Source organism: Notolabrus celidotus, chromosome 10 (assembly GCF_009762535.1).
Source record: "Notolabrus celidotus isolate fNotCel1 chromosome 10, fNotCel1.pri, whole genome shotgun sequence".
Classification (NCBI taxonomy): Eukaryota; Metazoa; Chordata; class Actinopteri; order Labriformes; family Labridae; genus Notolabrus; species Notolabrus celidotus.
The window spans coordinates 17832704-17845094 of NC_048281.1; the positions used below are offsets into that span (position 1 = coordinate 17832704).

Below are 12391 nucleotides of genomic sequence, written 5' to 3' on the forward strand. Positions count from 1 at the left end.
GGGTGAGGAAAAAGTTGAAATGAAAAGTCTGTGAACAAACAAATACGAGCATTTATATGAACAGCAGGACAGCTTGGTTTATCATGAACAAAACTTTATGCTTCTTAATCCCTTAAACCTTGACAACTTTGCTGGAAAACATTTCCTCAATATTTCCTATTTGCACCGTTTTCTGAATTTCATGGTAAGTCTAGTGATCACACGGCACACATTTGCATGAAAGTCACATCCCTCTGAAAAGGAAAAAAGGGTTTATACTGATGATAGAGTTTATGAATCATTGCTTTTCATAGCTGATGAGTGAATTTAAAAGCACTTTGCACAGCTTTGAGGATCTTAACACTGTGGTTTGCCTCCATGTTAGATCCCAAAGACTGTACAAAAATTCAGGGAGACACCGATGTGCTTCTTTCAGACTTCTTTCTGCTGTGAAATGAAAACAAGCTTGCCCTTAAAATAATAAATCATCAGCTTGTTTATCCCAATTAGTTATTATTTCTCTAATCTGTAAACTGCCTTCTTTTAAATTACATAAACACATATTCAACCCTCAGCATGCTGCAGCATTCAGACAGGAGAGTCGTGGCATAACAGCATCCTTTACAAACCCTGCAGTGAAAATAAGGAAATGAATTTAGTTACAATGCACTGATTAGTTTCATGGTTGGGGGAACATAAACGTCTGTTACTGGCAGCTACAGTTTATTTTGGGTCCTCAAGAATCAGCTCCACTAATGAACAGATTGCCTCTGGCTTGGTGTTTAAGCCTTTGTAGTGTTGAACAGCATTACGGGTGTAGTAATGGGACACTTATCTAAACTTGTGATGTATTTTAAGAAGGCTGCATGTAGTAGTTCTGAATCAGCAGATGAGTCAAAGTCAGGTCATGATCAGCTCTGCAGAATGACCCCGCAATGCTATTTTTATGACATCATTTCACATTTTGTTTCTGAATTGTTATGAGAACACAGTTATGATCATCTTAATACATTAGGAATATCATTTTTTTTTTCCGTAAAACAATTTAAAACATGAACATGGAGCATTTCTCAAAAAAGCGAATAAAATTGTGTAGCAACCAAGCGGCAACCTCCTGTCTCAAACTACGAAGCCCATGCGGAAGTGTTATAAACTGCTATACATCGAGAATCTGCTTGAGGCTGGCTGCAGAAACACCGGAAACCACATAGACATGAATGGGAAAAAGTTTGATCTTTGCAGCATTAATAAACATGTTTACAGCCTAGTTTAAAAAACGGCTTGGCTACAGTAGCTAATTTCTCTATTGGCACACACTGTAGAGGGGGTGAATTTTTTTCTAACGTAACAGTTCAGAAGATATTAAGATTACGAGTTTTTGCCCAAATAAGGACATGACTGACTTGACTCCCGGACGGGAACACATAGCTGATGGCTAGGAGGCTCAAACTCTGCCCCTTACGTCACACTCTGCCTGGTTGAGTTCAGCATTTCCAATATGGCTTCCTCCGTCGATTGGCTTCAAAACAGCGCTCAGGAACAGATGGGTGACGTCACGGATACTACGTCCATATTTTATACAGTCTATGGTAGCAACACTGTTATGGTCACTGGGACACTTAAATAGAAAGAGGCCATTGTGAATATTAATAGTCACACCTGTGAATTTCCTATCTTGTATATCAAAGGCCAGCTGTGGAATCGATTGTAGTTACATATGGAGTGAATGCCTTGTGAACCCACAAAGGTGTTTTTACCAGTAATTAGACCACTGAGTTGAGAGTCTACGACAGACCCAGTCTTCTAAGCCATTCAACCTTTAACCACTGTACCAGAACTAGCCAACATAACTAATATCACATAACTTAACAACTTGACATTCCTAAACTCTTTTTAGTTTTTTAACGTTTGTTTTATGAGAACTTTGACTGTACTGGAGCAAACTACTTAAAAATGTATTTCTTGGTCACTTGAGAATTTGCCATGTTGTTTGAATTGTTGCACAATGAATCTCAGAGTATGTTTGGCCATTGAAGTTGCACTGTAGGGATGTTTCGTGGCCAAGGAAAAGTAGAACACATGGGTTGGCCACATATGAAGGAGCCTTCAAAAAGGGAAAGCTTTTGACGTGCCACTGGGACACGATTGGTCTTGAAATGCGCCCTTCGAAGGATGCAGCCACTGAATTGGGACACAACTAATGAAATAGATAGATTTAGCAATAAAGTACCATCAAGTCACTCATTAGTTTCTAAACAGCAGTACTGTATCCTTTCTTTTGGCATCATTGCTATCACCATGTCATTTTGTCACAGAAAGTAAAAAAAAAAAGAAAGCAGGCTAGACGGTAATCTATCCGTTACCTTTTGAAGACGAAAGAATTATTCATTAGCTGGCGAACTAGCTAGCTGGATCCATTGTTTCCAAAATAATGGCATTCTGTTTGTGAAGGTAGCTAACCATAGTTGTTCAGTTACCAGCCGAAAAACACATTTAGAGTATCTGGAACACATCAAAGTAGCCTCTTGCTCACATAAAGTACCTCTTTAGTGTGTGTGAATAACTTAACCCTCCTGTTATGTTGTGGGTCAAATTGACCCATTGTAAAGTTAAAAAAAAAAAATTGGTTAAAAGTATTATTTTGCTACGAAATGTCTTCTGCTTGGCTTAATTTGCGTGAACAACATATCCAATGAAAATGGCTCATTTCACAAATTTGCAACATGTGCATTTGCACAACATAAAAAAAAAATGAAAATGTAAAATAAAAAATAAAAATAAAACTATGTTATGTAAAGCTATTTCATTAATGTGGGCTTTTCAATGTACATTAAAAAAGTTTTAACAATGATTTTCATAAAAAAACAAGTTATCCTCATGGAACCATGAGCTGTAAGAGTTACAGAACTCCATTGGAACTCTGGTTCCAAGCTCATTTGGAACAAGAGCATAACAGGTACGAAAAACTGGTATCTGACACGAGGTACCGCGCCCGTGGAAACAACACAAACCGAGTAGAGTCAAGTCAAGTCGAGTAGAGTACGGCTAAGACGGGCCGGTGGAAAAGGGTCATAAATTAGCTGAGGCAACTCCTAGGAGCATCCACCTGTCACACAACTCTGCTATAACCCTAATTCTGCATTAATTAATCCTTAACATCTCTTTGTATTTATAAATATCACATAATTACCAGGATTATGGTGTGTGTTTGCCTGTTTATCTACAGGCTAAAACTGTAATTGTGTTTTATGGAGCTGGTTTAGTCTGAAAATGAATATATGCACAGGTAATCACAAATATATTTAAGGATTTAAATATAAATTCCTCTCTTAAAATAGTATGGACTCCATAGTGTGGAGGTAATGTAGGTGAGTGGTTGGCAGACAAAGTGTAGGACTTCAACACCCAAGGCACCACGCTTGCTTCCAGTTTCTTGAACAAAAGGCAAAGCCAAATTTTCACATAGAATACAAAGCAAATGCAAAGACTGAAAAACGAATGACACTCATCAAAATTACGACACTACAGGGATGACATGAGTTTTGATGCTCGTGTAAGCAGGAAAAGTTAAATGAGAAATGAACAAGAGAGTGAGAAAGTGATGTAATTATGTCTTTGGAAAGCCAATCAGCATTGAGATTTTTCTGGTGTCAGCAGATTAGATCAGAAATGGATGCATCAGAGAGTCCATAATTAGTCCCTGGATAAGCTGTAGTTATGAACTCTGACATAAGGCTTTTAGGTTTGCTCACATATATAGAGGAATGTTCTTATGAGCACACCGAAAGTCCTAAATGTTTAGAATATTGAGGAAAAAAAAGCACTTTGGTTGATGTACAGAAAAATGTGTATCTGTTTTCTGTAACTAAAGTATCTTAGTCTAAATATTATACCTAGGTTGAGTTCTTTGAATGACCAAATATAACAAACAACAATAAGAAAATAAAATATGACAATAAGAAGTCATAAATATAACTCCTTCCTCACGGATAAATTCAAACGACTTCACAACACAGAAAAACAAGATAACAGAGCCTAAACTGTGATCAGTTTGTTCAGCAGACTCCACCACATTGCAACTGAACAGATGCTACTGCATTGCGGACTTGTTCAACTGCAAAATCTAATTGGTACATAGTTTTGTCACTGCTCAGTAGTATCACAAATTATCCCAGATATTTTATATTATGATTATTAATTGGCATTAGCGCCTTTCAAATTCAAAATCAGCTGGGCTCCAGTTATTACTTGTTATTCGCTTTAGCAGCATTATATTCATCTTGTGTTATCCAAACACCTGTCATTCCTATAATGCACAAATCTTGCAGAAGTAACTCAGCTCTGTGTTATTGTACTGAGATTCACATCAACACAATAACAGGGGGGATGAATTGTTCACACACGGAGCCTGACATACAGATCTGCTATGTAGCCAGTGACACATTAGTAACTCCAAAAATACTTGTTGAGGAATGATTAGATGTGTTGCTTGTATTGATTTTTTCTCGTGTCAGACATTATCTCTGTTCGTACTGTTAACTCAACCAAAACTTGTTACTACAGCCTTATTGTTTGTGCTCCACCCCCCCCCCCCCCCCCCCCCCCCCCCACAGCTAGCTTGTGTTTTCAGACAGCATGTACACTACATTAATTGCAACGTGATGTAAACCCAATTTATCCTCGGCAGCACAACATCTTCCCCGTGCCGTGTTAGAAAAACAACTCGATACCACAGAGCCACAACTGGCATCACTCCAGGAGAAAATATGCTGCTACCAGACATCCTACATGTCTCATTTATAACGTGCAACGTACCGAGGTGGTGATCAAAAAACACCTTGGACTCCTTTTCAAAAGGAATGAGGAATCTATCGTGCCTTTTTATACAGTGGAGAGGTTATCAGAGGTTACAGCTAAATGGAACGATTCCGGGCTCCTACGTGATCTCTTCCTGGATGCACACTTGCTTGTTTTGTTGTGCTTAAAGAGAACTTCAGTGAGACCAAAATCTGTGTGTGTGATCTCAGGGAACAAGAGGTAGCGACACCAAAAAGGGTACTCCCTTGTGCATTGTCATTATCAGGTAGCAGGGAGAAAGAGCTGGTGATTGTGCAAGCTTTAATCTGCAGCACAGAGTGTTTTAACTCGTGTTCCAGAATTGTTTTTTTTTTTCACACATAACAAATAAAAAAAAAAGAAGATCTGGGGAGTTGGGTAGCATCCTCGCTAGTAAACAACAAGCCTCATAAATATTTCATCTTATTCTTTCTCTGCTGTATCACCTGTTCCGGCCAACACTCCCTGTACTGTACAAGGCTGTGTGTGATTTTTCAGACCTCAGCAGAGATCCTCTCTAATACCAGGTGATGCTGTCAACAAAAAGCAATTTCATTCCGTGTTCGGCATCACATGTTTTCCTCAGTTTGATTATTAAAGAAATTGTGTTATGATCTCTATACCATAGGAATAAAAAAATATCTAAGTTTAGGTGCAGTGCTGCAATCCTGAATACTCAAGGAGAGGTTGCCATGGAAACAGAGTTACATTGGCCAGAAATGAAAGCGTCTGAGGATTTAGACTTTCACTGTACATACATTTTTAACCATAGATTGTTTCTACATCAGCCTTTCGAAACCAACTTCTCATAGGCACAACTGCCCCTTGATGCAGATATTTCTGCAAAGTGAAAGGACACTCCCAAGTTAAAAACTGTGACATGACAGCTATAGATGGGGACACATGCTTCTTTAGCAGCCACTGTTACACTCTAAATGCATGCTAAAATATCAATGATAATACTTGCACCTAGAAGCATACTATCACCAGAGTATTTCCAGCATCATGTCACTAGGTTCTCATTAAAAATATGATAAATTAAAGACAATTTGGCAACACATAAATTGAGAGAAATCTTGTATTTCCAACAAGAAGCAGGCCAAATTATGTGAGCTGTTCCAAACACAATACTCTGACTGTTCTAATACAACATAAATGCATGTTATATATATGTGCCTTAACATGTACGATCCCATCAAAACAACTCAAAGTGATTGCTGCATGTTTTAATCTGCACATGCTGATAGGTCGAATAATCTTAGCTGCAGAGAGACTTTAAAAACCTGCACTAACTATCTGCTAATTGCTGTCTGCAGAGCCCGTCTGTAAGCCTCCCTGTCACATCTCCATATGCTGCTTTCTCTCAGCCACCCTTTTACAACTATTCAGCCTTATAGCACTGAAAAGGAGCTCTCTCCTTGCACACTACATCAGCTGTGTCAAATAAACGGTTTGAATTTAAAATGACCACAGAGGAGGATTTTTACTCAGGGCATTACTCATCTTGTGGAAATGGAATTCCCTAATTCCAAAGGGACCCTACAAAGCAAATTATTATCCCCTGTGAGAAAAGCAGCCCTGAAGTAAGTGCTGCGCGGGCACAAAAGCGGGGAATGGAATTTGTTTCAGATGGGAATAAGAAAATGTTTATGGCCCAAATGTGACCTGCTGAAGTGTTTATGTGCTCGACACTCATATGTAGCTTCAAACTTATTTCTTTTCCCCCCATAACAACAATGCAAAGATTAAAATCATGGCCTCTAATGCCCACAAGACAGAAACAATCATATATTATGTATAAATGTTATGCACGGCTATTATTAGCTGCGCTGTAAGTTTGCCACAGAAAGAAAAATCAATGAAATGCAATTAAGAGGTCAAGTGTGGGTCCTTTAAGATGTCAGCTGTTAACAACTTGAAGAATATAACTACTATTCATAAGGCGTGTGGCAGAAAAACAGATATTCCAGCCCCTAAAAAAAAAAAAAATTGGAGACTACTGTACATTCAGCTTAGTGTTGTAAAACAACCTCTCATTTCTAGAAGAAGGCCTCTAAAAGTGTGCGTCTGTGGTTACTCACCTGTCGTCTCCACTATCCCTTCAAGTATCACTACAATTTCAAACTGCTCAGTCTGCATGGACCTCTGGGAGAGTTCGTAGAAGGGGCTTTTGGTGTCAATCACATGGCAGATCGTGAGTGGTGAGACAAGGAAGAGCTGGTCTGCCCCGGTGCTGAAACCCACATCCAACTCCAACTGATCCAGCGGCAGAAACTCGCCTTCGGGCGTCTGGCGAGACTGGGGAAGCGTACAAGAAGAGACAGAGACAGAGATGCTTGTTGGAGGGGGGGAAAGGAAGGGGGTAAGACACTTATTTGCAGCTGGTAGAGGCTCTGTGTGAGACTTTTTCATATTTAAGGTGCAACCAGCCAACATTTAATTGATGTGACACCAAATCAATAGTTTAAAGTTATTGAAACCCTTTGATTTATCTGCCTACACCCACCTGATGTGCAAAAACAGCTAAAAACAACGATTTATTTTTTTTTCTTCATAAAAGCTGTCTTGATAATTTTGTGAGATGTATACCAATGTAGTGAGTCTTTGGCTAAGCTTTCATTGATTATACTTACCTTAAACTTAAAAAAAAACTCTGCATATAATCTCATTTACCATCACCGTATTCCTATAGATTAACAGGATCATTGGTGGGCTTGCTTGAGGGAAGAAAAGAATTGTTTAAAGTTTGTTTTTTTGAATGTTTGCTTTTGATTTTGTTAAGCCAGTAGGTTTAGCAGGGATTTCAATGAGTGATGTTCTCCTAACAAGGGGCAGCAGCACATTGAAACTAACCTCTAACACTTTTGTTGTAATTTAAAATTAGCACAAGACCAATCTTTTAGTCTATTTGTCTTTTACTCTGTTAGATCTGTAATATGAAATATGTGAAAAAGGATAAAAGGCAATCTGTGTTCTCACTTGGGCCAAGATGGTGTTATGGTAGCTTATGGTCCTTTTCTTGGAGTATTGTGGCCTTGAATGTTTGGTGAAGAGTATGAGGCTTTGTCTTTTAATGGTTTCATGTACAGAAAGGAGTAGGCTCAAATGTCAGTGTGTAGGCCTTTACTAAAATTTAAAAAAAAACACATGAACTAGATAAACCAAAAGAACAGAACTTAAATTATGTATCCATCTTGACTAAAAGTGGAGCATCACTTACTTTGAGCAATTTGCAGCGGATCTGTGCAGACACCATATGGCTGTTACGCAGGTTGCCGACCCTGAACATGAGAGTTAGTTTCCCATCTCGCATGGAGATCGCCGCATGTTCACTGAACATCAGAGTCTCGGCCCTTTTCTTGGGCTGAGACATCTTGATGAACATGCAGCCGATCAGAAAGGCATCGACGATCGATCCAAGGATCGACTGGAAAAGAAAGAGAATGATCCCCTCGGGGCATTTGTCTGTGATGTATCTGTACCCATATCCTATGGTGGCCTCGGTCTCTATGAAGAAGAGAAAGGCTGAGGGAAAGTTGTACACGTTGGCCACACATGGAGTGTACTTGTCGTTGTGTGCTTTGTTGAGGTCTCCTCTGATGTACGCGATGCACCACCACATAGAGGCCATGAAGAGCCAAGCCACCGTGTAGGTGAGGATGAAAATAAACAGATTCCAGCGCCATTTCAAATCTACGAGCGTTGTGAATAAGTCTGAGAGGTATCTGCTGGTTTCACCACCCAGGTTCCCATGCTGGACGTTACATCGCCCGTTCTTGTCCACGAAGCGCTGCCTCTTCTTCTTTTTCTCCGGGGGAGGCTGGTTGAATCCAGACCCGCTAGATGAGGTGGTCACTACCTGATAATCGTCCCCAAATTTCTTTCGAAGTGCAGACATACTACGATGACAGCAGCGGAAGGAATAACAAAGGATTCAATGATGAAAAATAAAAACAGTGTGGCTTTTAGTTGCTGCAGTGCCCGTGCGCAATGTCTCCTCTTTTGGAAATTAGGCGATAAAAGTGCGTCTTCGCAACCAGTTAGTCTTGCACCGTCCTCTTTCGCCACACACTACTGTTGCTACACCTCACAGCCATGAAACATCAATAATGTATCAGTACTTTACACACCTCGATGATAGAAGCCATATGAATGAAATAAAAAAGACGCACAGGATGAGGTATCCAAACGCGCCAGTCGCAGTCCAGGTTTTACAGGTTTATCAGTTGCTGCGTCGTGGATTACTCATCGCCCGTGAAGGTTGGGGCTGTATCGACCTGTTCAAAACTGTACTCATACAGTTAGTTCTTATGCAAAAGTTCAAAATCCCTCAACGATCCGTAAAGCAGGAAAATCTCTGCGTAATTTGTCGCGGGAAACGGTTTCCAGGATGAAACGTCTCTGTGCGCACTTGTGTTGGAAGATGATCTGGATTCCAGTCCTTCCTTTGTGGTGTGTATACATAGGAGATGAGTTGCATCCGAGCATATGAGAGTAAAAAATGACGAGCTGGAGGGAGAAAATCACTGTCCCACTGTCGTCATTTTTGGCTGCGCGCACCGACGCTGATGGCCAGGCTCTTCTCGGGCATCTCTTACAGAAATGTCGACTGGTTTTTCATGTTTCAGCCTGAGAGGTCCACCAGATGATCTTTTCTGTTTTAAGACCGCTTGAATCCTTGATTCCCGTCGATTTCCCTGCGCGGCTCCTGCGTACTTCCACGTTTCCAGTGATGCACGCACTGTTGCCTAGTGGTACTACAAAGACAGACAATTTAGGAGGAGGAGGGAAGAGCATTCGCCTGATTTGACAGTTTTTTTTCCTTTTTTTTCCCTCAAGTGATCAAATGTGTGAGGCAGCAGCCAAGATGTTAAGATGACTTTCAAATAAGCACACTGACCGCCACATCTGGTCCTCTTGGAGGAAAAACATAACACTCCTGACTGTACGTTATTACAAAAATAGGATGAATTCTTGCTGATAAAAATAAGAAGAGAAAACACAAATATTTACGCCTCTATCTCTATGTTCCTTGAAGAATCCTCTCCTTATACAATAAAACAAATACCTCCCTTTTTATATTATTTACTCTACATTTATCAGCAGTGGGCATTTACAAATGCACTGCGCTCGCTGCTTTTTCTCCTGGGATTGCACTAACAGCCACCAATGACCCCCACATCCATCCCACGGGTGACTGCACACGCTTTATCCCGTGAATGCTGCACACAGGAGATCTTAACAGGGTAACAAGTTCTGTAGGGAAGCTGCTGACTGGCACTCACGGCAAGCTGGATAAGATAAAGTGGGGGAATGGGTGGGGGTGCACAACTCAGAATTCACTCATATTACAGAGATCAGGGCCACAGAGGAGTACACCCACACCATGGTTACCCAGCTCTTACACACAACCTGTCTCTCAAACACACATAAGGTGGGATGAACAACACACTCACCACCTCTTTCACACATACCTCCCCTCACCACCAACTCCCTCCACCTTGCTCTTCCCTTTTTCACTCAATATCAGGATGTTAAATCATGGTGTCCCTGTGTTATTCTCTGCTTCAAGCACAATTATCACTTCATTGTGAAACTATGATGTCTGCAGCTTTTGGATTTAAATTGTAACCAGGAAATATGGTGTATCAGGAACAATTTGGGAATATAATCTTGATTATTTCCCTGTCAGAAAAAGTGAAAAGCATTAAATAAATGAGCCTTCTAATTGAACATCCTTACATTTGAGTTGTGAATAGTATCATCTTGTTATTGTATAACCTTTCTTTTCCACTTTGACGTCATGTTGCATGTAGCATCTTTTCTGTTTCCAAATATGATGTAAATGTCGACAGAGGCTTGGTGGATTCATTTTTGTAACAACCTCTCATCCATTGACAAAGCTCACAGGGATCAATTTGTTGTTGAGTCATTCTGCCTCCAGGTGAAGTAACCTCTCCTCTCATCCTGGACCTCCCTGTGTTTTATGGCACGATATCTCATGTTCACTCTGAGCCCAGCGTGTCCTACTGTACAAGTGGAAGCTTCTAAAAACAGCACCAAGGCCTGACATAACTGTTTCCAAATGAACGACTGCGTGGCAGCTCACAGTGCAGAGTTGATGTGCCTCCAAGTGCTGTCTGTATGGCCTTGTGATTGGGCCCTCTTGAGGAGGGATGGACAGGACAAGATTTCCCCCATCAGTCATGGAGTCATCATAATTGCCAGGTGAACATTAGCAAGAGCTTTTGCGAGTGCCTTTATAATGAGTGCAGGGGGGACATGGGTCATCCACCATGCATCCTGGCCCTCATTAGGAGGAGAAGCCTATTCACATATTTGCAGAGCAGAAATAAGGCTATTAGTTTGGACTGGCCAACAGCCAGTCAGCCAGCCAGCACCAAGAGACAGATTTTTAATTGCAGGGCTTCACAGATATACTCAAAAGTTTTTTCCATAGCTCTTGTCAAAGTGTCTGCAATGTGTGTACTTTTAGAAAAGACAATTAAAACAGCACACAGTGGGTTGTTTGATGACAGTCTTTCTGCAGCAGTGTCTTGTGTTCTTGTGTTTCAAAGCCCCTGAAACTTTAAATAAAAGTAGTTCTTTTGATTAAAAAATTCATGAAACACTCAGTGATTAACAAAAATCTTTAGGGATTATTTAATGAGAGTTAGCCCATTGAGTTGTCAGCTTATTTGCTTCGGCAGAACTGTGTGTGTGTTGTGATTTCATTGGAAAAAAGGAGCTTGTAAAGCTAACACAAGCTAAAGCCATCAGCTATCTTCAAATCCTGGATGAAATGGTGCTAAATTTTGATTGGTGAAGGATTAGCTGATGACATCATCCTTTTCAGCCTAAGTCCCACCCAATTTAAAACCATCAAGAGGACCCAGAACAAAGACAAACAGAAATCTTTCATTTGAAATGAGCAAAACTGATCTAACATTGGCAGAAAACATTTTCATGAGACCATATTGGATCTCATCCTTCAATGTAACCAGTTTGTATGTGTATGCATGACAAATCCAGATACAGTTATGAATTATCTTTTCAGCTGTTTGGTTTCTTTTTAAACTATAGATTGTGTAAAACATGCAAACATAATATGGCAGATATTAGCATAAACTGTACAACGCATGGACAGAACAATAAATCAATCAGACTTTATTTATAAAGCGCTTTTCATACAATGGCATTGTAACACACAAAGTGCTTTACATTAAAAAAAAACTAAAATAGAATAAATTAAGAAAAACTTCCCACCCCCAGCCCTGACCCCAAACCCACCCCAAAATCCTAAGGTTAAGAACACAATATATGCAACAATAGTAATAAAAACCATAAAAATAAAATAAATAAATAAAAGATAAAAAAGAAGTTGCAGAACGAACTGAGGAACCGCTCTCATGATATCTTAATGAGGAAACACTGGAGGTAAAATAAGATGTTAAAACTCAACACAGTAAATTAAAACCACCAGAATAAAATACATTTCTAAGATAATTAAACACTAAAATATTAAACCATTAAATGAAAATAAGATTTTATGATTAAAATAAATATATAAATAAAT

General features: G+C 39.8%; 1 protein-coding gene across 1 annotated transcript in view; it reads right to left on the reverse strand.

The window, feature by feature from the left end:
* kcnj3a (potassium inwardly rectifying channel subfamily J member 3a) overlaps positions 1–9561 on the reverse strand; it is a 29161-nt gene extending 19600 nt beyond the window's left edge. Inside the window, exons 1-2 of the mRNA XM_034693996.1 lie at positions 8036–9561; positions 6897–7113 (exon numbers count right to left, since the gene is read on the reverse strand). Of these exons, the coding sequence (XP_034549887.1) occupies positions 6897–7113; positions 8036–8713 (895 nt within the window). The 5' untranslated portion in view covers positions 8714–9561. The remainder of the gene's footprint in view (positions 1–6896; positions 7114–8035) is intronic.
* Positions 9562–12391: the final 2830 nt, after the last annotated feature.